The following is a 27736-nucleotide window of genomic DNA, read 5'->3' as shown; positions in this document are numbered from 1 at the left end:
CGACAACTGCACCAAGTTAAACATAAATGTTTTAATGGTACTATTTACAAAAAAAGAAGAAACAATTCTGCTTTTTGATTAGGTTAACTGCTGCAACAATCCAACAGGTACATCGACATCTCGCTTAACTACAAAAGAAAACAAAAGTGATTGAATGGCTGTGGCATAAAGAGAGGTGTAAAATGAAACAACCATAGATTTTTTTTGCATAGCAATTGGGGTTGGGGACAGGGGAGAGGGTAAGAGTGAAGTTGTATGACAATGAAATCCTATCCTGCAAAGAGAGTCGTCTGGATCTGATTCATCTGATAATTGAGCTATTTAACAGCAGAACATTTTTTCCCTTAATTTGAAGGACCTGAGCTTGGGGGGGGAGGTGACTTAGCGCTAAGAGCTGCTACATTTGAAATGTGTGCAGGGTTCAAGCTGGACCAGAAACAACGGAGGGTGTTGCTGCTTTATTTTATCTTTTTATTTTTTGCCACAATCTTGACTTTTGTATTACAGCAATGACCGAGGAAAAGGAAGTGGATTCACAGACGAGTACAAATAATCCCCCCCTGCGATAAATTCCTTTCCCCCTCCCCCCTCCCCAAATACGTCTTAACTGTGTGCTCTTATGATAAGACTTAACATTAGCATGGTTTCCAGCATGCAGCAGCAGCGCTTTTCTGTAGGGCAAGTGCTCGGAAAAAAAAAGAAACACCCCAGTCCTGTACGCCATCACCCTCTAATAAAACAGAACAGAGTGAAGAAGAGCCAGAGGGGGATGAGAAGGGAGCTGGACACTCTCCAAAAGAGACGGTAAAGGAATGATTTTACTATTCAAACACAAATAATGTGTCATTATGCTGGAACAGGCAGAACAAATACAAATAAAACATGTCAGGAATGGAAAAAAACAAACAAAGAAAAAACAAACCAACAAAAACTAGACTGTTGTAGTTGGAGAAGTGCTCTGGTGATTTCAGATGACCTCTACAGGGACGAGGAGGGGCCACATCTCAAATGTACCTGTTTATTTGGATGAGGGGGGAGGGATGTGGGGTTGTGTTTTTTTGTGTTTTTTTTTGTGTTATTTGTCACTCCACTAAAAATGTACATGGGAATTACAAGCAAACTAGTCAATAGAAAACACCCTTTGGCCATATTTTGAGGAGTCCGCTACATAGTGCGCTACAAGTGTACACGCCACATATGAAACACCACTAAGCCCCCATGTACATTGTTTAGCCTACTACAGAAATCATTTTTTGTAACGTGTTGTTTTATACGTTTTTTGTGTGTTTTTTTTTTAGTTTTTTTTTTAACATTTATCCTTTTTTTTCCTGTGACAAAAACAAGTGTAGGGAAAGGCTTCTATCTCCATAATATTCACTAAAAACTGTGAAAAGTATTAGACTGATGTTTGAATATCAAACAACAGGAACCCATCATAATATTTTATTCTGCTTTGAGGTTCTGCTTGTTAATGCCAGAGAGGAGCTGTGGGTGAGTGGGGCGGGCGAGTTTGTGGGGCGGCAGGATCGGATCGTCGGCCTGTCCGTCGGTTCATCGGTGGGCAGGGGGCTTTTGTTTGGAGCCGCTCTCGTTGGAGCCCTCGTCGCAAGGCTGATCCATGTCGTCCGAATCTAAACGTACATAGGCTGTGGCTCGACAACCTGAGATGCTGCGCATTCTAGGCCTGATGTGGTGCTCGGGCTCGGGCTCCAGGACTGGATCCTCTGGCAGGGGGAAGCAGCGGCGCTCCCACGGTGCTACCGTCTGAAAACAGCACAGAATGTGAAAACTCAAGCTTTCAATATCAATGTCCTTATTTTTGAAGGAAAATCACTTTTTTTCAATGAATATAACATTAAATGAATCAGAAATACACTCTATACATTGTTAATGTGGTAAACGACTATTCTAGCTGCAAACGTCTGGTTTTTAATGGAATATGTACATAGGTGTATAGAGGCCTATTTCCAGTGTTCTAATGGTACATTGTGTTTGCTAATGGCGTTAGAAGGCTATTGGATGATTAGAAAACCCTTGTGCAATGATGCTAGCACAGCTGAAAATCATTATTCCTAATCTTGTCAATGTCTTGACTATAATTTCTATTCATTTTGCAACACTTTTGATGAATAAAAATGTGACTTTTAATGGAAAACACACAAAAATTGTATAGGTGACCCCAAACGTACGAGAATTAACTAAATATTCATAATCTGAACGCGTCACATTGCAATGAAGAGAATTACACGTACACAAAATCTCTACCGCTGAGAATCCAAAAATAAACCGCACGTATCAAGTTGTTCTACTTGACATTTACAGTTGAAGGGGATTTAAAATGTCTCGCGCAGTTATAAAATAAACTAACAACGACATGTGGAGATTTTTATGTAAATGGTGCACAGAATTAAGAGTTTCCCTGTCTAGTCAAGTCCAATAAACATAACAAATCCTGATGTTAGAACTAATCCCCCAAAATGAGATGATCCACATAAAAAAGCCAGTAAAGATCATAGAGGTTAATCATTCAATCCACCATAAAAAGTCCTCATATAGATGTGTTTCCTTATTGTCAGACTGTTTTACAGTAAACTAAAAAAAAAAAAATCAAACAGTCAAAACCAAAAAACGGTTCCATGCTACGTGACCGTTTGCACATACCCGTTCTTCAAAGGTGAAGTCCGGCGTCGAACACCGCGTGTCCTCACTGGACAGCAGCCGATGGGAGTCCTTGGAGCAGGGCGTGTGAGGGTTGGAGGTGGTGTCCGGGCTGGCCGGGCTCATGGGCGACGGCACGTAGCTGTAGTCGTGGAGCATGGGGCAGTGGCCGGGGTCCGGGGACGCGGGCTGAGGCGTGGGAGGGTTGGTGCCGCACAGCAGCGGCGTCGTTCGCCCGTCGACAGACTTGTACGACCTGAGGAGCGAGGTCGTTATTTTAGATTGCACACGTACAGACTGCCGTCAAATATGAGCGTGTGACTGCGGCGGTTAGTGACCTGCTGCCCCTCCTCTTCGCAGGGGCGAAGGCCATCCATGTCCAGCGACTGCGCTCCTGATCTTCGTAGGGCTGATGGTGCTGAATGAATGCAGCGTCTGACAGGTCCTCCACCTACAGACAACGCAAGAACATCAGGACACAGAAATCAGGGACTGAAATGTTTAGTTTTATATATGATACAGCTAAGATTTTAATTTTACTTCATTAAATCATAACCTTAATTTTTTTTATTTATTTTTTTACAGGGGCCTTAAAATCTACTGGTAAATAACATCAAGATCAAATCCAACTTTATTTATAAAGCACAGTTGAAACAAAGTGCTGTACATCAGAGGTAAATAAATAAAACATACACATGTGACCTAATAGACCTAAGAACAAACAATAAAATACAACAACACAAATAAACAGGTCATACAATTTAACTATAAACAAAGATAAAAAAACAAAGTCTCATACTGCTAAATAATTTAATATATAATGAAGAAATAAGCTGACGTCACAAATGTGTGACAAGTATTTGGGTACAAAGCTCTATTTCTCTGCTTTCCGGTATCCACTCTATAGTTTTTGAATTTTCTAGATATCACAGATGGTCTTATGGAGTTATGGTAATGAGAAGTATTCATGCCAAAATCCTGTCTGCTTTTATTTAATCATTCATAAAAAAAAAATGTCAGTTGATTTATCACACTGCACCTTTCACAAAAAGAAAATGACATATCAAAATTAAACCACCGGGTGTCACTGTTCATTCATTTCAGTGTATTCCAAATTAAATTAAAAATGGCGGGCTGCTCTGAAGAGAATACATATGATCTAATATAAGACAGAAGTATGGTAGAGTTTAATGAACTCCACACTTCAGTGGCAGTAAACACTCACCTCACGCTCGTTCTCCTCTTCAGTTATAGGCTGAGAGAAGACGTCCACTGCTCGCCAACTACGTGCAAAAAAAGAAAGTGTGAGTACAGGAAGTAGGTTTGAGTACGACTGTGTCAGTGCTGGTCAGAAACGATTTCTCTGAAATGAGAATGTGAACGAGTCTTACCTGGGTGTGAGAATCTCCTTGTACTGCAGCTTCTCCACTCTGGTGGTGGCCGCCACAGACATGGGGATTACTATGTTGTTGATGTCGAAGGAGCTTTCACCTCTCCTCCTCTTGATGGGCTGCAGCTGGGAGAGGAAGGACCAACACTTTACTTTGATGGTTTCAACGATATATAATACCGTTCAAAAGTTTGGGGTCACTTAGAATTGTCCTTATTTTTGAAGGAAAAGCACTTTTTTCCAATAAATATCAAATTAAATGAATCAGAAATACACTCTATACATTGTTAATGTGGTAAACGACTTTTCTAGCTGCAAACGTCTGTGTTTTTAATGGAATATGTACATAGGTGTATAGAGGCCCATTTCCAGTGTTCTAATGGTACATTGTGTTTTCTAATCTTGTTAGAAGGCTATTGGATGATTAGAAAACCCTTGAAAAGCCTTGTGCAATGATGTTATCACAGCTGAAAATCATCGTTTCTAATCTTGTCAATGTCTTGACTATATTTCCTAAGTATTTTGCAACTCTTTTGATGAATAAACGTGTGAGTTTCATTAAGCACATTTCCAACTCTGAACCTATTTTACCAGTTAGAATGTGTGTTTCCACCACATGGATTAAATGACTGCTCTGTCAATGACTTGATAATATTTAAGTGCGCAAAATATCAACATTTGAGTTATTAAACAATAGGTCAACCCCCAAATGCTGGCCATTTGAGTCATAGACCCATTAGACACTTATATGCTTTTAATCAAACTTTTGGGTCTGGACTGAAGATGATAACAAGACAAGCCGGTAAAATAAACAAAGTCCAGCGTCTCCTTACAGGTGTACTGGGTACGCTCTGGCTGCTGGAGTTCAGCGGCATGTTGTTCTCCGAGGACGTGGACAGCTGCCGTGTCAGGGGGCTGTGAAGGGACGAGTGCATGTTGGTCAGGGTCGGGCAGGTGCTGCTGGATGACTCCATGAAAAGTTTCGGAGAGGCTGCAGGAGAGGAGAGGAGACAGATGGATTTAGGAGGACTGTTCATTTTCCTTGAGCCTTGGCAAATTCATCAGGTTTTTTTTTTATAGCAGCATATCTATACTGAGCGTTAAGTGATGCGAGCCTTCAAAAATGGCAGAAGAGCTATGAAATAAATACAACTCAGACCCATTTGTCATTCCAGGGAGCCTTCAATATCACATTAAAAAGACTAAATAGATGTCTTTCTCCTGCAGATTTACAACTCCGTGTTTGACCAGGGGCATCCTTTATTTAAGACACTCACTGTCAGTTCTATCCAGCGAGGGCTCTCTCAATCTCTTGCGGCTATAGTTCTTGTCATAGGGCCCTAAGGAGGTGGAGAGAGCCTGCAGCCGCTCGGTCTTGCACACGGCCTGGCCCTCAAGCCTGGGCGTGTTCAGTAGAGCACTGCTGCTGCTGCCCACACTGCTGTCCACCGTCCTCGGCTTCTCAGCACGGTTCTTATAATGCCCCAGTCCTGCAACACCAGGAACCAGTCACGATTTAACATTAGATGACAAGTGGAAAAGGTTGGCAGAGATTTTCATTTGAGGTTCATTTGAGATAAAAACAAAATGTCCCAAAAAAAAACATTGGTTATGAAAATTGTGTTTCACCACTGCAATACACAGAACAGCAACATCAACAAAGGTCAGCATTACTAAAGTTGAACATGTAGTTGCGACAGGACAGCAACTGTCTCTGTATCATGACACTGCAAAAATTACTCGGAAACATTGTGTAATGAAATAAAAAACATCCCCAAAAATAAAGTTACCATGAATAGAAGCAGATGATAAAAACATTTAATGAGTAGAGATTTCACAATTCCATGGAAAACATGTTTGTGCGATCATTCATTATTTGTGAGTTTAATAGGTTAAAAGGATTGGTCTGTGACTCAGTCACATATGTACTTACTGACTGCCATAAGTGAGTTGGCAAACTTGTGCTTCTCTTTGGATGAGGACAGCTTGTGTTTGAGGGAGAGCTTCTTCAGTGGTTTGCTCCTCTCCAGAGACTTGGTCTGCCACTGGCTCTTCATCACCTGCTGCAGACGCAGACCTATACAAACGTCTGAGGCAGAAACACACACGCGTAAGGACACCTGAAGACACCGCGGTAATGAAGATTGATCACCGTGCAGCAAAAATTGTACAGCGTTTGGCTGAGTATTTCATATTTGCTGTCTAAAGTTGAACACTACCAAATCACAATGGCGTGGACACTATGTGTGGTTGTAAAGACAACTTTGAGAGTTTAATCCTTCACCAAGAAAACAAACACCAACAAGCAGCCCCAGCACTGAATTACAAAACAATTGAGTAAATGACCAAAAATGTCTTCTAAGAAATTCCTTAGGAGAATTCTCTACATGACCACTCCCTGTCTGTCTTCCCCTTTGGATGTGGAGTAGGAAATGGCTGAGTAAACGGAGGAGGAGGCACTGACCGTCAGGGAAGGAGAGGATGGGGTGGATGCCAAGATCCAGTCTTGACAGGCGTTCCAGGGTGGGTAGTTCATACTGAGGGTCTTCTTTGGGGGTGGGCCGGCCACCGCACATCACACAGCTGGGGTTTACCCTGCAGTTGCACTGGGTAGAACTGCTTCTCTGGGCCTGAGGATACACAGAAATTAATACAAGTCTACATAGAAAATATTTCCATGTTTAATAGCCTTAACCATAAATGCCAGCGTATCATAACTCATCCCAGTATTAATTACGTGTTACAGAATTGTTGCTTCAACAAGAAGCAAATATATAGCGTCTGATTTGGGCTGAAACCAGTTGAGCAGTGACATTAGATCAGAGTTAAGAAAACAGCTTTACTTGTACTAATAAGTGCTGATCTTGGAATGACAACAAAATCTCATTGCAGTATGAAAATAATTGCACTTCACATACAACTGTAAATGCAGTCATTAAGACGTTAGTGTTTCAAAGCCTTAAATACATAATCAAACAAGAACTGGCTTATGTTTCAATTTTTTCTCAACTACAACTTGTGAGTTGTCACATGGGTGATTAGTCTTCTTTATTTTGACTCTAGGGAAGATGCCCTACTTTCACGAACAAGTCAGCCCTCTCTTGTTTAGTTAGTAGTTAGGCTACAAACCACACAAACTACTCAGTCAGTGCAGCCTGGTAGCACACAATCTTGTCTGTTAACACACTTCATTGCTCTTAAATGTGCATTAAATTATGTACAGAGATGTTTTGAGGCAATTTGAAACAGTCACACGTTCCACGAACACACAATGACTCGCACCTTGCCGTTGAGGTTGGGCACAGTGTTCGGCTGAATGAGCCGCCGTCTTCGGCAGCTGACGAGCGGCCGCGTCCGCGCGGCCACGCATGTGCCGTCATTCGCCGACGACTGCTGCCGCTTGCCGTCTGCACTCTCTGCCATCCTGTCGTTAGAAAGCCCAACAGAGCGAATAAGGCTACACGTCATCATAATGTGTGTGCAATACTACTTATCAAGTTAATTAGAGAGGTTGACAAATATCTGCAGTGAAAAAGACCATTAAGGCCATTATAATTCAAGACATGCTTGAATATAGCACACAAAAGTTGCATGAGTTAAACTCAATGACAGCTTGCTAATATACAACGCCAACTTTCAGTCACATCGATGCATCAGTGCCCTGAGACTTTTGCAGAATACTGTATACAAAACAGTTAAAAACAACTAAACTAGAGCAACTAAAATCTCTACATCTGCGTGGGTGGAAGTAGTTAATGTTATATTTGTGCTTTAGGAGCAACGTCACAAAATCAAGGTAATCATTATGGACCGTACCTGCTGAGGACACCGTTAACTGGCTGACCGTTTTGACCTTTCCAAGGGCCGCCCTCTGTGTTGGTGACGTGGGCGGTGCCTGTGTGCTCCAGCCGTTCTGAACCAACATCCTGCATCGACAGATAAGACAAAGCCAGTGAGACTACACCTCGTGTTCGCTGGTGAAGGAACACGAGCCGACCACCAGCACTTGGTGAGCACAGGATTATTTAAAGGAAATTATACAACAGGCAAACTGAATTATCCTGTTGCCACGGAATTGAATTATTCAGGTCTTCCAAAGCTGAGAAACAAACTTTGCACTGTCACCAGAGTGCACGACAAATAGGAACTCCTATTTCATAAGTATTAACACCAATGAGCACAATTTCATGTTATCGGTCATCATCCTGTTTTCACCGTTTCAAATATGCATCACAGATGACACAGGCTCATATTGTTAAAGAATAAACAATTTAAGAATATGACCGTGAAAACCCACTAGGACTAATCCACAGAACATAATCCATCTGATAAGAGGTCACACCTGCAGCTGTATATTGGTCAAACAGACATTTAGATAACAAACGCAACCAATTCAGGTCAACGAGTTCATCCTATGATACATTCTACTTATAAAATGAAAAGGACAATCCACAGATTCTATTTACCGATAACTAAAGAGCTGAATAAAGGCCAGTTTATATTTTAATCTATTTTTATGTAAAGGTGTGGTTTATTTCTCAATAGTAGCAAAAGAAACTACTACAAAATATGTCTTTATAATGTCTTCCCATCTAGTACATGGGACAAAAATGTGGAACAGATGTTGCACAACTGTTATTGTATTACCACATTTGTTTTGCCCATTATTAATACTGCTCATATGTTCAGCCTGAACAGGCAGGATAGGTGCAGCAGTACAAGTAAACACACCCCTCTGTGGACTTTAACTATGCTCACCTGACTACTGGCAGGCTCTGTTTTCACTTCTGTCCCACCTGCAGGCACAGCACTGGGGGCAACACCTCCCAACTCTACCAAGCCCTAAGGATTCAAGATCCAAATTATAGATTTAGACCCCGGCGTTAAATAATGAGTGGGAAAAACCACAGCGGCTCCATTATAAAGTCTTCATGAAGACAAAAGTGCGGTTTACAGGAGTCACCACATCAAAGAGACCCGTATTAACAGACATACACACAGCTCCACACATGGCTTTAACTACCCAAAAAAAAGTAATGACCGACCTTGCTGGCACGGATCTGTCTGTATATGTCGGTCTGCTGTCGGATGCGGTACTCCAAGTCTGAGATGTGAGCCTGGAGCCAGTTCCAGTGGCTGATGATTGCAGCCCTCTCCACAGTGTAACGGCTCTCTGCTCGCTTCCATCTATGGGTCAGAGAGAGGGTGTGAATATGAGTTTAATTAAAAATGTAATTAAATGTAAAGAATCTGGAAATGCCTACTAAATCATTTGCAAACCAATATTAGTCTATGGGTGGTGTTCTGGGCTGATGGGTAGCCATTTAAAAACAATTAATCATGTCTCTTTGGACACAGAACCTGGTGTTGGAAATTCTGTTATTTCCTAGAACACTTGAGGGGAAAAAAACCAAAGAAAAAAATGTATTATATATTGTATATTACTGAAATAAAATTGCGATTAAATTGTGTTAAATGCAGTCTTGTCATGAATCTGAAATGCAATACACTGAAACTGAAATTCAAAGACAGCAGTGGAAAATCCCAAACTTGTTACCCCGAGTACATTATCATCACTGAGACTTTGAGCATTTCCTCTGTCAGACTGCAGAGGTCAGTGAATCAGCATTATACAAAGCTCCCAGCAATGGTAACTGCAGGCACTCCACAAAAGCTTTCTAATCAACAAACAGTGAGATCAGACACGACGGATCATGAGTAAAGGCCTCATATTAAAGGGGGCTTTCCATCCCACTGCTTTACCCCGAGTCAAAGAATGGGTACCAACTGAGAGCAGAGTACTCCATTTTACCAGTATGACACACAGAATGGGCATTTCAAAGGCAGACATGAGAGGAAAATGTCTGCTCTTGTACCGTGCAGCAGCAACCACAGAGGGCGCCGTTTTGTCAAAATATGGGCTGCAGTGACCATGGGTGAACAATGAAAATAGTGACTCTGATGGCAGACAAAGATAGGCCTTGCACTTTAAGTCTTTTCTCCTCGCTGCACTCGTCTGTTTTCAATTTTCAGACCTCTGCCAGGATGTAGGAAATCAACAAAGGCCAGTGCAGGGAGAGAGGGAGTTGAGAGGGAATAGGAAGGAAGAAGAGCGTAAAAGAGGGACAACAAGGACTAGGAGGCTCTGGCAGCCTGGAGAGGAACAGACGGGCTTTAAAAGCAATCTACAGGCCACAGGGTGCTGGAGGGGGTGGGGCTGGGTTGGGAAACAGTGCAGCAGACAGAGAGATAACCAATAATCCAACCAGGAATCCTGTCTTATTGTGGAGCTGAGAGAAAGGAGTTATTGTTGCTTTGATGCAGACATCAGCCACCAATCAGTGCAATGAGAAATGTCATGATTCGTTCCTTTACCCAGACTACACCAAGACTTTTATGCAATACAGCACACCAAGGACACTGCTGCAGTGTTTCTGACTAATAACATTTAATTTGGTCATTGTACAAATTTAATCCTCAGGAAAAACAAAGTGTTCTTACACACTGTGGTGAATGTTCACTAATACTGCAACGCACCTGAACACGCCCCATGGCTGGTGCATTAGATCAATGCACTGGCAATTCATTTGCATCACTAGGTCCCTGTGGAGGCTCGTCTCAAAACAACACTGGTGGCTTGAAGTGTGTCCTACCATCAACTGCACAAATTACTCTGAGGCTGTGTGCCATGATTCACCAAGCAGTGGGTGGACAACTGATCCACCAAAGAAAGGCTGGGCCAGGTGGAATGTCCCCGAGGACAAGGTGGAAAATGATCTCAAGGAGATTCATGCGCTCTACGACAAGGAGGCCTGGGTATACATTGTGGAGGTTGTCAAAACACTGAAGCAGGAACGAAGCATATTTGCAGTGGCCTTCTTACAAAGATTCTCTACATAAAGGTCAAAGAGGGCATGCAGACCTCATAATGAATTGATGGGAACTCGAGGTTAAAGGGGAATATTTAGTAGCTCAATGGCTCCTCCAGTGGATACTTGGGTTACATGTTTGATGAATTAAAATAAACTAAGCTATCCTATGGTCCATTAAACAGACAGGAGGAAAAAGGAAGGCAATCACTAGCATGGAATGCAGGAAGATGTAAAACAGGATGTTTATAAAAATAAAAATACTAGGCCATTTAAAGTCCAATGACCTTAATCATGAGAGTAAAAGGAAGAGGATGGAGAGGAGGGGTCACTGAGTAGCATCAAGAAACTCCCCCTCCCGACAGTAGGATCTCCATTCCCCCCCTCTATCCATGACATATTTTCCTCCCCCTTCTCCCACACACAAAGCACCAGTGGCAATCACTACCGTCACTGTTTCCTGACTGTCAGCACATTCTCAATTGTGGTGCTTCTCTGGATGCAGCACATAGCATGTTGTGCAGCACCCCTATACTGATCCAGTCAACAAACCCCGCCACCTCATATCTGCCGCCTTCTGGAAATGTACAGAGTTGAACGCAAATGATGTGATGTTCTTTCAAAAAGAGACTTCCAAGACAGTTATTAAAATTGTAATGACTAATCAGTCAATACTTTTCATGTCGTGCAGCAACAGAATATTGGATTTGCAACTCGTCTTATCCTTCTGGTGTTACTTGACACACAAAAGGAGGTGTGCTTTCCACATGGACACCCGACATAAGAACCACTGCAATTATATATTCTGCTGGGCTGTGCACCAGTTAATATCGAAAACCGGAATACATTTTTTCTATGACATGAATTGGCACAGTAAAAAACTGTTTGGAGACCCTTTTCATTGATGCACCGCACAGGTTAAGGGCTCATCTAAAGTAATTGGCAGTAACTGCAGCACTGAGCACTTTACTCCACCAACTTGGCAGAAAACACGCATTTGAGCACCAATAATGTATGCAGTCATGGCCAACAGACACACACACACAGACAGACAGACACTTAACTGCACATCTCTTGCTGGTGCATTCATTCATGATCATGTATAATAAAAAAAAAAAGTGTGTATACTGTGATATACTGCACCTTCCAATATGTAGTTAGTAGCTCATAAAATTGTGCTACTAAGATTTATGTTAATTTCATCTGCACTATGAGAACATTCAGTGTAAGATAGATAGATAGATAGATAGATAGATAGATAGATAGATATACAACTATTACTTTCAAAATCAGTCGAGTAATTGTTTTGTCCATAAAAGACAGGAAATGATAGGAAACAACAAATAATTATTTAGTTTCCATGATTTCTAACTTTTTGCATTGGTTGCGCTGGGGCGCCTAATCGTTTTGGTGCACTGGCAACAAAAATGTGAAGGTTGCCCTTTTGTCAGTTCCCATATAAAATCATACTAAACAAGAATAATGGGCAGGTAAATGTCACAAACATAGTATCGTGTTTACAAGCACATTAAGTGGCGCCATGGCTTGCATGCTGGTTACATCAATGCATACACACAAACACACTAATGCTGCGGTCACACATGATGCAGTGTGGATTTTCACGCAGCAAGTTTACATACAAGGGTGACGGTGCTTTGCTTGTTAGATAATAAACAGGGAGGGACATAATGTAGATACTGTGTCTGTGTTTCACAATCGGAGAGAGGAGTGCTAGCAAGCTAATGCCATCCACTGAGCTTGCAAACCGAGACATGCTGTGAACATCGTTCTTCACACTGCTGTTTGATATAGGCTGCATGCATGTGTGTGGAGAAAAAGGAGCAGACAAATGGCCTGCTAGTCTGTGTGTAAGAGAGAGAGAGAGCTGTGAGCAGGGAGATGAATGAATGGAAAGATCCTTAGCATTTTTGAAATTGTATTGGGGGCAGAAAAAAAGACAGAATTGTAACGGTCACCATGCATTGATCAATGTATGTAAAACTCTGGAAATTTGTCATACTCCAGATATTCTTGGTTGCATATGCATCATCAAATTGGTCTGATACATACGCACAAGGTACAATTTTCCAAGTACTTAAGTATGAGTTTCTGGTGTCTTCACATACACATTATATATTACCTCATAATCCACTACAGCGAAGATGACTCTGTAACGTCATGTGCCAGCTGAAATGTTTTGTGATCAACATCCATGTTAATCGAAATATACTAATACTACATAAAAAAAACATCAGCCTTAATTCAAAGGAAGTTCAACATTCACAATTCTAATTCTAAGTCTAAAGAAAAAGAAGATGAACAGCTTGATTTTGAAATCTATCTTCAACAAAGGATAACCTCGGACCACAGAAATATCAAATACATACTGTAGGTTACAATTAATTTAAGATGCCTTCAAATAGCTATCACAATGCAGGCACTGATGCACCGTCTATTTACCTTAATTAAACCAAGCTCCTCATTTCTGCAAAGTTAAATGTTAAGTGCGGCTACTGATTGAGAAGCTGGCACACCACCTCATAAACCTTACTACACCAATGGTTCAAAAAGGGCAACTACATTATCTCTTCACGATTACACGATAACAAAAATCAAAAAGATTATACGGCCATTAGAGCAAAAATAATGCAAAAATATTGAGATATTTTAGTCCGTTCTAAATTCAGGCTCTCTTCAGTTTCAGGATGCACTGTGTCACTCTATACTATTGAAGACATGGATATCGCATTAGAATATTAGAACACCAGATGCTAAACTTCAATTGTGGGAAAGCGTACTTGATAAGGCCACCTGTTTTACTTACACAACATTTTCTACTTTGTCCCCATGTCACTGTATACCCTTTGAAAGAGTGGTGGTGGTGACCAGAGGTAAAACAACAAGGCCTGCTTCAAAAAAAGGGGTCAGTCTGTCAGTCACCGTTCACTTTCAGTCACAGGAATATGGACAATTCAAGCAGTGGCTTTCTTTTTTTTTTTGTCTTAAGTCACGGCTTTTCACACTATCCCAAATCAGAAATGTAGTGAAAGCTGGGCTTTATTCTAATATACCAGCACGGTTGGCTGGAGTATTACACGACAGCTGGTTAAGACACATCTTTAACAGGGAAAAACTGCTCGGCAGCCGGGATTGTGAACAAGACAGACCGACAGGGTGTGGGGCAGGAAAAACGAGTGAGGGCAAATTCAGTCAGGGAACTGCAGCAGTCATTACATAAAAGAGGGGGGTTATGTAATGCCTGTGGGTTCGTGTAGAGGAACTTGGACAGAGCTAAACACATCCAGATGTGTTAAACAGGACAGAAACCTATACAGAGGCTCACATACTATACACACAAATACACACACACACAGCAATGAAATGAGGGGAAAAAAAGAGCTAAGCTACTCAAACTGCAGAGTAATGCTGAGCCATAAGCATGAAAGGCATGCTGTAGTCTCCGCCAACCTAGTTACCCTGATTCACAAGCAGCAAGCAGACAGACACATTAACTGTCCTATTGCATGGAGATCATGCAAGCATTATGTACTCATGTGCTAGGAATGGTTGTCGTTTTTCAGACAAGATGTCTATAAAGCTGGATACATTCAGAGGCTTGTCAAGACAAAATTTTCACTGTTTTGTCAATGAGCCATTATGTAAGAACCAAGGGCTCCTGGTGAGTAGTATTGTTGCCTCAGAAACAAAAACTGTGCCCACTCTTTTCTCAACAGAACAACCTGTACTCCATGTAGCATGCCTATACAAGATATATATATTTAACTAATTATAATGCATCTTCAGTTATTAGAGTTATTTTGCAGTTACGGCAAAAAAGATAAGACGCTGAAGCTGGTGGTACCCCTCACCTAGATAACCGGCCATTGTGGCTATAGCAGAAAGGTCCTGCAGCACGAGAGCACAGCAACAGATGTTGGCTGGCCACCAATCCCCTAAGATACGGGAAACCACGTCTACAGTATAGACGGGGATGACAGGATTAGTCGTAACCAATGTACTGCATCCAAACAAGCAGACCAAATAGGGAATTTTCCACGCGGCTGTCAACCGAGTTGACGTTAAATAATTGAGGTGCTGCCGCCTGAAGAAGACATTACATTGTCTGTAGTGTTGACTGGTGTAGTGGAGTAAGCTTTTAATTGGTGACCAAGACAAAATATCAGTTGTGAATATGTGACATTATTTTCTCTGCCTCACACACTCGCACACATATTTGTTTTTATATCTCAGGGAGGACATGTCAGTGACATAATCCATTCCCTACCCTCTTACCCTAACCTAAACCATCACAACTAAGTGCCTAACCTAAAGCCAAATCTAACCGTAACCCTAAAACCAGGCCTTAACCTTGAAAAAGGGCCCTTAAACGTTGTGGGGCCCCAAACAAAATGTCCCCACACAGATAGGTCTTTATGTTTTTTGGACCTCACAAAGATATAAACACAGTACATATAAGTACACACACATTACTTTCTGTAAGACTAAACACACTTTCAGGTTTTTCCTCTGCAAGGCTGGTGGCTGAAAACCAGTTTTGAACTTGTTATGGGATGATGATGACGACGCAAAACGTGCATCAGGTAGTTTTGCTCGTGCCTCAGATGGACAGTGTTTAATTTCCATGGAAGTGTTCACTTGAACTGGCGGAGTATTATCACGCTTTTGTGAGTTAGCATTGGCAAACATATTGCATATATGTATATCATTATAAACGGATGGTTTTGAGACGGTAGATTAAAAATCTCTGAAATGCAGCTTATTCAGAATCAGTGTAAATTCATCGTCTAAATCGGTTTTGTTATTACTTTGCTGTGTAGTCTAGCAAGAAATAGAGACCAGCCTCACTCTTCTTATAAAACACGATTAAGTGTTCTCAGGTCTGGGCTATTTTTATGAGTGGAAAATGACATTTAACGTGTCTAGAGAGAAAAACACATCTCCATATTTCCAACACCGAGATTGTGGACACTGATAAATCACTAATTCCTGCCCGTAGACGACTAGATGCTTTAATAATGAATTAATACCTAACAGACACTTCTGTGCGGTATATAGAATGAACATCTAGATAAGGTATAAACATGTCTAGGAGGCTAAACAGGATCCTGAGCCACTGTTATCATCACATACACTGCATTTAACCATACATTTGTACTGAGAGCACCTGATCTGGCAGAATTTCTTTTCTAAGGGTTGAAAGAAATAAGGAACTTAACTATTTTATTGAATGTGCTAGCAGTGATTTAGTCCATGAGTAACACATTTTCAAATTAAATATCAGAAATGTTTTACACACTATGTCCATTTATGATGACCTCTTTTTCCCACGCTGTCAAGTTGTTCCGTGCAGTTACCACGGTTGCATGAAGCTATACATCCTTCAAAAATGCTTAGAATGTTAGAAAGTTAGCCAATGGAAAGTGTTCAGGGTAAAAGCAGGACAAGGATGCTGCTCTGTTTAGGAGCAGAGATGATCATGAGATAATTATTTTATACTAGAATCTTCACTTGGTTGTCTGAATGTGTTTGGCATATGCTTATCAAAGGACTGTTGGACTTGGTTACAAATCATGTTACCGATGTATTGACTTGAGCTGTCCTACCCTGACTGTAATTTGAACATGATGCTTTAGCACAGATGCTCTCTCCCAGATGTTACTACATGTAGGCACTGCAGCGCTCCATGAACAAGGATACAATTGGTTGAGCTGGCCTGTGCATACAATCAAAAACTATTTGAAATCAGAACATTAACAACATTATATACAATGTACATAATTCCTATGGGTGTAAAATATATATAGTCTGATATTGTACAACACATCTTTCAACAAATGTTTCCTAATCTGGTACTCATATCTGAGATGGCAATATCTGGTATTCATAAAAGAAACATTTATGGCATTTTCTGTTATGAAAATGACCTTGAGCCCATAAATGTACATGGTTGTGTTTTATCACCATTGTATTTCATCACTAATTTTATTAGAAAATTATACAGCCAATTTTATTTAATGTCATCATGAACGTAATGTAACAAACTAGACAACTACTATGAATAAAACATTTCATAGTAGTAAATAAATGTGTTTATTTTCGGGTGATCAATTAATAATTGATCGCCAGATTGTTATATTTTTTGTCAGATTTGTTTTTCAATAGGATACAGAAAAAAGGCCTGCTGAGAATTGCTCATCACAGCTGCTCATTGCTAAGCAACACACACACACACACACACACCACACACACACACATCTTGTGTGGTGTGTTTTAACAGGTAGTCATCTTTTATATAAATTGCCCTAACAGAGCAAATGAAATAATTTAGTTTATTTACATTAACCATACACTTGATATGATACTGTTTCTACATTTCTTTCCCACTCAGAATCTAGATTTTACTTGATTGATACAATTATATTACTGCCAGCTGAACACAAAACATGATTTCAGGTTTTGAAAGAAGTGATGTGAAATAGAATTTAAGATCTGAAGTAATAAGTAAAAAGGCAATTAACAAATTTAAAGAAATCTTTGCCAGCAGCTGAAGTTTACAGAAACTACACATGACCACCTATCAATATCTCAAACTGCTCCAAAACTCAGCCTCATTAATATAACGTACTATACCTTCACCATCAAAATTATTCAGTGAATATACAAGTAATACCCCATAGAACCATATTTTGAAATGTTTAAATTATGCAAGCAATATACACATGCCTCCAGTTAAGTTATGAAGATATTTAGGTCAAAGGTCTAAAGTCAACACAGTAAAAGACAATAAACAAAATAAATAAATCAGTGTTCTCATCTGCTTTGTTAATAATCTACCCAATCCTACACAGGTCAGTAATTCCATTAACACTGCTGGCCCAGCTGCTGTGTTTTTTTTTTTGCCTACTTTCAAAAACTAATGACACAGAAATGTGTACTCTGACGTGAACTTCCCAAGGAATAGGTTTGCAAGCTCCTGCTGTGGTAAACCTGACATCACAACAGGCAGCATGTAAAAAAAAAAACCCACATCTTCTGCAAACCACCATCAACAACAACTCTATGTTTCTTCTTGGTTTCAGTTTAAATCAAAACATTCACTGGCTCTGTGGGTGCTCACTTGTTCACTCTGCAGATAAACAGAACGTTCAGTTTCAGCCTCAGCTCTCTCAGGAGGAAGCACTGTGTGACGAGAGAGCTTTTTACTTTCAGTCCATTCGAGCAGGAGTGTTCGCCACAGGATGATACCGCCCACACAACTGTACATGCTCTACGAGCGAATGGTAAATCTACCCCTCCCTGGAGTTTGACCCAACCACTAGTGAGGCAGACCAGGCAGTTAAAATTGTCATTAGCACCTGCTAGACCAGAGTAGCATATTGCAGGGTCTAGAAATACAGGGACTTTCACAGCAGTTGAAGAGCACTGAACACCATGGAAAGGTGACAAGTATTCAACTACTTGGTATGTGTAATAGACCAATGTGCAATTGTGCACACAATTACAAAATGACCCTAAATACTTCTTACATTATGAAATATCCAGTACTACAAAATGAGGCGTACATATACATACACAGAAACAACCACAATAAGCTTCATGTGACAGCACACTTTTACTTACATTTTGACATGTCGCTGTTCAATGTCCACTCTTGCCAGCTCCTCCTCCTCCAGGTCAGAGTCCCCTCCAGAGCTGCTTTCTGTTACATCTGAGTCAAAGGCGACTTCTGCTGAATGAAGGTTGGCTGTTCCACTTAGATAGAGCCTCTCCAGTTCCAAGGGCATGGAGCCACTTTTCAGGAAGCGACCGAGACCATCTCTGCTGTTCGAAGAAGAGTGGCGTCCAGTTCTCCATGTAGCTGTGGGGGTTGTTGACTCAGATTTGCGGTTACCAGCCAGTAGCCGGCTGAGAGCTGAATCCAAGAAGCCACCTAACTGCTGCTGAATGTGACGCTCCACCTGCTTGGCCTGTACCACCTGCAGACGTTTGCGCAAGCGCCTTAGCCGACTTTCGATCTCGGCTTGGCGGCTGCTGTTGAGAAGTGTGCGCTCCCTAACGTGAGCATCAAGGCTGTCCGAGGAAGAACTACAGGGTAGAGGTGTCTGTGGTGCAGGTGTGCAAGATAGGGGTCCCTGCAAGCTACTACCTGGTTTCTCCCTATCAGAGCCCTGAGGCTGACTGACTGACACGTGTGAATCAGCCTCCTCTAAATTCACTTGTTCATTTGAGTTGGGGTTGTCATGGGGAAAGGGGGAAAGTGCAGCAGACTGAAGCACTGATGGTTCAACATTTTTTCCATCTGTACCTTGAGAAAGCCCAGAGGAATGCTTCTGTTTAAGGGTTCCTTTCACCGAGATATGCCCTGATAAGGTAGCTGAGTCTAAGGACAGGTTCTGTGACTGAGGGTCTGTGGTGGCAGAGGGTTTGTCACCATTCACTGCCACTACGCAGCCAGAGCTCGACATAGTGGCCAGCTTTTTGGCCAGGCCATTGACAGGTGCCATGGGCTGGCCGCCGCCGTTGGTGCTGCCACTCATGAGGCTTTTGAGCTGGCTGTCAGAGAGTTCAATTGCCTGCCTCTTCCTCAACAGGAAGTCTCCGCCGTTGAGTAGGGAAGTGGGCAGTATCCTGTGACTTTTCAACACAGACTGTTTGATGAGGACTCCTTGTAGCTTGATTGACTCCTTAGTTGAAGGGACAGGTGTCACATCAGAGCATAGGTAAGAAGCCACCAGTGGCTGGAGTTTGCCCAGGGCCGGGGCCTGGGCAATGGAGTCTGTTTGTGGCTGCTGCTGCTGTTGTTCCTGGTTGCCGCCACAAAAATCAAGAGGGCACTCTTCGGAAACGGCCTTGCACTTAGCGGGGCCGCTGCTGTGGATGAGGATGTTGCTGGTGTTGCCGTTGTTCTCAGCACTGGCCGGTGACAGACTTGAGGATGGGGCAGCCAGTTTGAAGCGGATGTGGTGAGCTTCGGCTGGGGCGTCGGTGAGAGCGGGCGCCATCGCAGCCATGCAGTGCAGAGAGACGGGCACCGCGGCCTGCTCCACACCACCCGCTTACTGCCCCACCTGAGGACAGCCTGGAAAGAACAGAGACGGGACATAAGAAAAGAAGTTAAACACAAGTCTAATAAAGTCAAGCACACATTGACATTTTTGCATCAAATTCTGATCCTTTATGTCCCGGGAGGTTGTTGGGTGGAGTTATTTTTCCATTACCAATTATCATTCACATCCTTGCTCATTGACGGACACTACACAGTGTATTTTAACATGCATCAATAGTGCCCAAACATATTTAGCTATTCAAAACTGGAATCTGCACATTTCAAATGTTCAAAACATAATATTTGGTATGTGAAACATATTTCTTGATAGTATTTTTCTTAAAATTAAATTAACTTGGTTTAAATGAACACGATAGGAAGTTGTTCTTATATGTAACAAAACAAACAAAAACACACATGTACTTGCACTACAGGTTCTGTAAGTCTGTGCAGCGAATGGAAAATTACTAACCTCCACCCAAACAAAGTACCACTTTTCAAACATTTGGCACCAGATTTAAGAATTGAGCATGCACTAACACCAATGTTAAACAACAAATCAAATATACTGCCTCAAAAAAAACCAAGTGAATGTACAAAACTGATCTGGTTAAATGCCTGATTAAATTAAGGGATGCCCCGTTGACCTGCTGGCTCTGAGTGTAGCTACAATGATCCTATAAAAGTAATTGAGAAAAACACTTCAGGTGAATTAAGGAAACATCTAAGACAGCATAAATGTATCTTCATGACCATTTCAGTTGTTAGAAAAGTCCATCAAAGACACATTTAGAAAGTGAAAATAATGATATCCATTGACCTTGGGGATGAGATGCTAACAATAACATGGAATATTAGTAACAAAAAATGTCTGAACAAAATCATATGCTAATAATGAATAACCCCTACTTCACCTTTTATCTTGTATGAGAGATAAAGCATTCATTGCACTCTTCTTTAACATAAAAAGCAAGCTTTGGTATTTATTTTTGACATGGAAAGAAAGGAGAGAAGATAATGCAAATTGCCCAAACCCCACTGCCCTACATATGCCCTGGTAAATCAGTGTGCAGAAGGGTTCTACAAAGGCTGTGTAAGTAGGTGGATTTAGGCTTCAGCATTAGTCCAAAGCACATGATGTCATCCTGACTACATTCATGTGTTTATTTAAGCTGAACATATTTAATAGCCACCATTTCCAAAACAGTAATGACAGGAACACTATCAGTAAAAGAATCCACAGTATCCACTAAGCGGTTTACATGAGGTACTGTTAGTACGGTTTAGCTATATTTCAGGCCGATTGCCACCATATCCTCCCAAGTTAAAACATATCCTCCCTTTAAACAACACAGAAGATGAAAGGGAGCTGCATCTCCGCGTATCGTCTGCAGAGTCAGATGAATGGGGGCTCAGTATTTCACCGCAGTTTCTAGTCAGCGCGCACTACGCCATGTTGGTATTTCCGAAGCAGATTATGCAATGCGATTCGTCTACCTAAAACGCCCATTTCGCTCAAAAACACACCGTACATGATCATTTTAAATAAGCGCAAAAATAAGTCACCAACTTCGGAGAATATATAACTCGCATTTCGCACGCGCACTGATGCTAGTTAACCTGTAAACTGCTCGATGGATATGCGACAAAAAAATATCCACATCTAGCATTATCCAACCGTAACATAATCGCCAAAATGTCTTCCTGATGTTTACAAAAACAAGTGTTAATATAGAACTGACCCCCCCACCACCACCACCCCCGCTGTAGTGGACGTGTACGAGTGTAATTACGTTATATCACAATATCTCAATAGCACGAGCGGACAGCAGCCATTCAGGAGCGGTGTGTTTGTGTCACTGAAGCGGCGTCGGAAAAACACAGCCCAACGACCACGACATTAACCCACGGAAACCAACAGATAGAGATCTCATAAAAACCGTGTCACTCTGTACACTGCGTGCACATTAATGCGCTTCACGCTAACGTTAGCTGGAGAAAGCTGCTGATGCAAGAAACACAACCTGCTCACAAGATAGCGTGCGGTTCCCATAAGACAACTGCAGTGAATCCGCTACATACCCTCCTCACAATATGCCCCATTTTTTTTTATATACCATTTCCGCTTCGGAACCGCGGCTCAATGGTTTCTTTATATAGACTTTATCTATAAAAGACGCCGTTGGGCTTTACGCAAACCTCGTTAGACAAGTAAACATGTTAGTCACTGGCTACGTAACACAGATCACCTCATAGTTTCAAGTCAATAACGCCCTGGGTATAATATATTATGCGTTAAAAGCCACGGGAAAAAACACGCACGCACCGAAATGCAAGCGAAACGCACTATCTTTAACAACGTAGTTTGACATTTTAGCAACAATAACAGGAAACACCCCCTCGTTTTTGATCACAACTTATTCCAAACAGCACTGTAAGACCGATCGCAGAGCACAGACATGGTGTGCATTGCAATGAGACTACGGAAATAAACAGAGGGAGTCTGTTGTTGTAAATCTACGGTGCCAATCATTTGCTTTACTTCGGTTCACAACCGGTGGCTAGCGAAACGGTGTGTACCGTGAATGCAGATTGTCTAAAGCGGAGAAGTTGGGAGTAGACCTTGCCAGTCCAGCTAGCTCGCTAACAAAGAAAAAGGAGGAACCTACCACGTGACGAGGTTGCACTATCCGAGGGAATTTCGGCAACAATCCCCTGCAGTTTATGGTGGAAAAAAACAAACGTGCTAACACAAAAAAACACGGATCCGTTCGATCACTCTGCCATTAATAAATCAAAAAACGCTGCCAGTTTGCCAAAAGCGGCCCGCTTCACGGAGCCTCTCGGGTTCGTTCCGGATTCAGGCAATGGGCGAATCAACGATCTACACCTTTCTCGGCAGCTAACTCGCCTCGCCGCCACAGCGAATGTAAGTCAAGGCCGTAAAACGGTCCTTTCTAGCCCAGTCACTTCAAATGTAGGCGATTGTACGATAGCAGTTTAGCAAAAAATCCAGATTCCCAGTGCGCAAAATGTAGTCCAGATGGCAGTTTGACGCGGGGCTTTTTCTCTCGTTTTAGGGAGAGACGCTTAGAAAATGGCGGCTAGCTCCGCTCCCTCGGATTTGAGTCTGACAAACATAGAAGTGCAGTGTGTGTGTGTGTGTGTGTGTGTGTGTGTGTGTGTGTGTGTTGCTCGCTGGTAGGCGGGAGACATTTCTCATACTCACCACCAGAGTAAAGGGCAGATAAGAAACGGCAAAAAAGCTCAAAAGAAGATACCACAGGAGGGCATTGTCTTCCAAAACACAGCACAATGTCAATCCTGCACTTGTGAAGACACAGGCTATTGTAAACGTGCTGCTGGTTTTACTGTTTATATTATAGCTGCTATAACGAGAAGGCCTCGGGAAATTGAGACTTTTAAAGAGTCTGTTAATACCACAAAGGGAGCAATCCAGTTTCACCACTATAGAGTCCAAACTATTAGAGAACAATGGCAAAAAAATGTGGGGATAATATTAGGTAATTTTTACTTTATATTCAGTAATTGAATATCACATGCTTAGCTAAAATTATTTAACATTTGATAGAAAAATGGACTACAAACAAAACCAATATTTGGTTACAACATATCTGGGTTTATGTAATTTGATTAATTGCAAATTTAAAGGAAATTTGCATGACTCGGGTATCTTGCTCATCCAGGTTTTAGCCTTTTCTTGTAGAAGAACTTGTTTTATACTGTATATATTATATACTGCCCCCCATATTTATTTTTATATCATATATATATTTTTTTAAACTAAATGCTGCTTACCTGCATGCAGAACATTCCAATTAATAACTTAACTAACAAGGTCATTTTATACTATATACTAAATTATATTATTATTATTATTATTATTATTATTATTAATAAATAATAATAATAATCTCTCTACTACTTCAAGGATCATCTACAGTATTTGTCTGTCTGTCCGCATGGTCCCATCCTGTTGCTTGACAGGCGCCAAAGTAATTAAAGGCAAGTTTCCTTTGGTGACTTTGAGCAACAAAACGTGTGATTTGCTGCCGAGTCCATGTGCTGCTGAGAAGCTCCAGATGTGGGTACTGCACTAGTAGTAATAATAATAATAATAATACTAATAATAATCTGCTTCAGAGATAATTATGGGACTTATGTGACCACAATAACATCGTAAACGGTCTTCTCTGTGGTGTTAAATTGATATCTATACACAGTTTAGCTAACAGGGGAAACCCTGCTCTGAGTAACATAATAAAATATGACTCAATTTACTTTCTGTTTATCCAAGACATTCCAGGAGATGAGTTCACCCCTTTTTAGAGAGCTGCTTGTCTCATGTCACTTTCCACAGGAACTACAACGTCCATGCTACCGTGACCATGTGAAGTTGCAGTCAATGGCCACTTGAGGGCGCTATTATCTGCATGGCTGTTAATGTGCATCCATCACTTCAGTATTGTGCTGTTTAGGGACACCAAACTACTATAAAGGAATAAACGCCTTCCAAATATACACTCATCATCCCAGATATGAGAGGAATGTAAATCAAAGATGCTTGTATAATGTCATTAAATAATTTAAATGCATACTACTTATTTCCTACAGGTCTTGCATAATCACTGTTTAAAATTAGATCAAATTTGACATCTCCATAAAAGTCTTGGGGTGCAAGTGTAAATATCAGGAACTCATAGCTCCCATCTCTGATAGTTCTCCAATGTCGGGCATTTATCCTTGTCTGCTCAACAGGAAATTAACAAAAAACATCCACACATCCACTTTGTTATTCTGCTCCAGGGCACAGTGGCAACTGGCTCAACAAGCTTTCCTGCTCCTAGCAACATCCTTGGACTTCTCCTTAGAGGATTCAGAGGAATTCCCACACATGCCTTGGCAGGTAACTGCATACGTGATCTATCCAAGATGTAAAATACCTCAAAAGGGACGTGTCCAGTGGTCATGCACCTGAGCTGCAGTCATCCCCGGCCACAGGTGGAACTCACCTCGCTCTCTCATCCTCAACGCCCAAACAATAACTACATTATAGGAATTGTTATTTTTGGAATAACCTTTACTCCTTTGTTGAATAGCTAATTCTCAAGCAATAGAGCTTGTTCTGCTCCTTTAAAGATGAACCTGAAAAGGCAACTCCTTTTGGCTATTTGTACTCATCATCTGATGATGATTAAGAGGATTATACAGAAATCCACACACCTATAAACCGGATACTCATTATTGACTTTTAGGAATACCTTTAACTCCATTGTTAAATTAATCCATTCAATAATCCATTGGTCCATAATTCCAGTTGGCACGCGTGGAAACAAGGCACCTAAAAACAAAGAGAGTCAAAAATAGTTACAATAATTTTTTCTGAAGATCCCCCCACACACATTTCATCACATAACTCCGCTCCGCAATAGTGAGCCTGAGCGGTTTTCGTGCAGCTGACATGCTAACCATAGCTGGCTAATATTACTTTTCACTGAACATTTAAAATGAAAAAGTTTTAAATGTTGAAAAGTGTCAATACAGAGCGTAGCAATTCAAGTGCGTGTAAGGAAATGAGTTTATTTGGCGACTGTGCCGTGGATATTGCAGTGCGGGTGATTTTAGCGGATGAATTAAGAGTACTTTCTCTTAACGCTAGTTGACGGGGTTAGCGTTTGCGAAGCTAATGGGCTAAGCTAGGGCTAGTTAGCTTCTTTTGCTCCCTGAGCTCCCAATGGCTCCCGTCTCTTGCACGTTTCGCAGGAAAGTGTATTAAAAATCCGACCAACTAAAGTTGGACTGCCAGAGGTTAAACTGAACTGGTGTTTTCCCAATGACAAGTGGAGCGTTTACTAAATTTGAGACAATAACAAGATAAAAATCTTACCTGCTTGTCCTGTTACTAACCGTTTACGACTTGATAACAACCCGCCCTCGCCTCGCTATTGGCCGGCGTTGCGATGTCAGGCTTCCCATTGGCTGAGTCGCCTGTCAATATTAGCGAATGCCCGTACAGCGGAAATGTGGACGAAAGTTCAAAGCATGAAACTTCATAATCAAAATGCATTGTTTACCTTTGCTAAAGAATTATTACGCCCCACAAACGTCCCGACCATGCATCAATGACTGCTTGTGTCGTGCCACTACAACACTGTTGTTTGCACTACTCGTATGCTAGCTGCGTGCAGCCCAGCCTCATGTATTTTCACCCAAACTAACTACAATAATCCCAGTATGATTTATGCTTTGGCCGTGGGACTTTACTCAGAGATGAGCCGCAGATTTGCACACAACAATGCATATCACAAGTTGACACTGTCGCTGGGTGAAGGCACATTTACTCAATGTATTTATTTGATCTAAATTCTTTGTGTCTCATGCTAAACAGGTTATAGTGGGTGGAAGGATGTCTCACTTTCTCCTCCTCTAGAATAAAGAGTGTGCACAGTATATTATTTATCATAGTTGAAGCCAGAGCTGAGGAGGCAGAAGGTAAGAAGAGTAAGCAACAGGAAAAGGACGGATGGAAATAAACATGAGTGAAGAAGCAGTGGCTCATGCACTGTGTGGATGTCCCGGCTTTAGCTTTGCAGTGGGACTGATGCAGAAAGGGCCCGGGAGCTTAAATAGTGTGGCTGATCATTACTTTACTGTGTGTCAGTAATGCTTTTATTTGAACATTGACAGTTAAGCACTGGATGAAACTGACCAGAACCTCGTGTCCATGGCAGCATAGCAACGAAGGCCCTGACCCTGAAGAGATGTTTTGCAAGTTGTGTTCAATATATACTTTGTCACTCAGTTTCATTCATTCATTCATTCATTCATTCATTCATTCATTCATTCATCTTCTACCTATCTATCCTCCACATAAGGGAAGCTGACATAGGGTTGGTACACCCCGGACAGGTCGCCAGTCCATCACATGGCCACATAGAGACAAATTTACTCTCACAATCTCACCTATGGTCATTATTACTGTGGGATAATAGCATATTTAATTTGTGGTGAAGGAAAAAATCAAATCCTCATTGACTACCACACACACACACACACACACACACACACACACACACACACACACACACACAAAAAGTTTATGCAATTATATAAGGCATGTCTACTTAAAGTCCACAAATGCCACCTAAGACTGCTTTTTATTATGGTTTAATCACTGGATCAATGATATGGGTGCGACTGTATAAATAGGAATTATATGGGATTAGATAATTATTACTTTCATTATGTTTTATTCATCTGATTTTTTTTCCCAGTGCATCAAAATATTGTGTTTTATTGCATTAGTTTGAAAAGCCAGTTGTGTCACTTTTAAGTGTTTTATTTTGTAAAGTGTTTTTGTTATTGTGTACATCCAAATTGTCCAAGAAGTGGAACATTTGAAAATGAATATTCTTCACTTTAACACATTATAATGAATCTAGTTATTGAGTGTTTAGGGTTTCGTGGACATTTTTACTGGACAAAAGTCTTTGTCTTTATTTAGCAAACACGGAAACCATTTTTTTTATTTCTGCAGCTCAGAACCTTGGCTGAGTTTAACCCTGTGTTCCAGTGGTATTTTCACATGGTCACACTCTCCACAGCCAAACCCTTCTGTTGGCTATTCAGAGGGTTTTTGTTGTTGTTGTTGTTGTTGTTGTTGTTGTTGTTGGGGAGAAGTTTGGCTGCAGAGAGCAGCAGGCAGTGTGAATTAAATCCTTCAGGGAAGAT

At 41.3% G+C, this 27736-nt stretch overlaps 1 protein-coding gene across 3 annotated transcripts; it reads right to left on the bottom strand.

Annotated features, from left to right (window-relative positions):
* Positions 1 to 3: 3 nt before the first annotated feature.
* On the bottom strand, positions 4 to 25913 carry LOC310938976 (KAT8 regulatory NSL complex subunit 1-like). Of its 3 annotated transcripts, XM_083903633.1 has the most exons (16): positions 25893 to 25913; positions 25267 to 25346; positions 18559 to 20017; positions 9094 to 9235; positions 8807 to 8890; positions 7865 to 7974; positions 7331 to 7472; positions 6513 to 6678; positions 5982 to 6137; positions 5326 to 5538; positions 4882 to 5039; positions 4050 to 4174; positions 3884 to 3941; positions 2997 to 3109; positions 2662 to 2914; positions 4 to 1764 (listed from the first exon to the last, which is right to left on the bottom strand). In XM_083903633.1, the coding sequence occupies exons 3-16, from the start codon at positions 19947 to 19949 to the stop codon at positions 1552 to 1554; spliced, it is 3324 nt and encodes a 1107-aa protein (XP_083759759.1). In that variant the 5' UTR covers positions 19950 to 20017; positions 25267 to 25346; positions 25893 to 25913; the 3' UTR covers positions 4 to 1551. The 3 variants fall into 3 exon arrangements, with proteins under 3 accessions (XP_083759759.1, XP_083759758.1, XP_083759760.1); XM_083903632.1 differs by lacking the exons at positions 25267 to 25346; positions 25893 to 25913 and adding an exon at positions 22654 to 22974; XM_083903634.1 differs by lacking the exons at positions 8807 to 8890; positions 25267 to 25346; positions 25893 to 25913 and adding an exon at positions 22654 to 22974.
* Between the last annotated feature and the right edge of the window lie 1823 nt (positions 25914 to 27736).

The sequence above is a fragment of the Microchirus variegatus genome (assembly GCF_963457635.1).
Source record: "Microchirus variegatus genome assembly, chromosome: 17".
In the NCBI taxonomy this organism is placed as follows: domain Eukaryota; kingdom Metazoa; phylum Chordata; class Actinopteri; order Pleuronectiformes; family Soleidae; genus Microchirus; species Microchirus variegatus.
The sequence above is the reverse complement of the archived record's forward strand: the minus strand, read 5'-3'. Positions and strand labels throughout refer to the sequence as shown.

Coding starts and splice junctions, on each gene's coding strand:
- LOC310938976 (XM_083903633.1), bottom strand. CDS start 19,949: ATGGCTGCGATGGCGCCCGCTCTCACCGACGCCCCAGCCGAAGCTCAC. Junction 7,975..8,806: donor CAGAGCCTGCCAGTAGTCAG/GTGAGCATAGTT, acceptor CTGTCGATGCAG/GATGTTGGTTCAGAACGGCT. Junction 3,110..3,883: donor AAGAGGAGAACGAGCGTGAG/GTGAGTGTTTAC, acceptor CGTTGTCTGTAG/GTGGAGGACCTGTCAGACGC.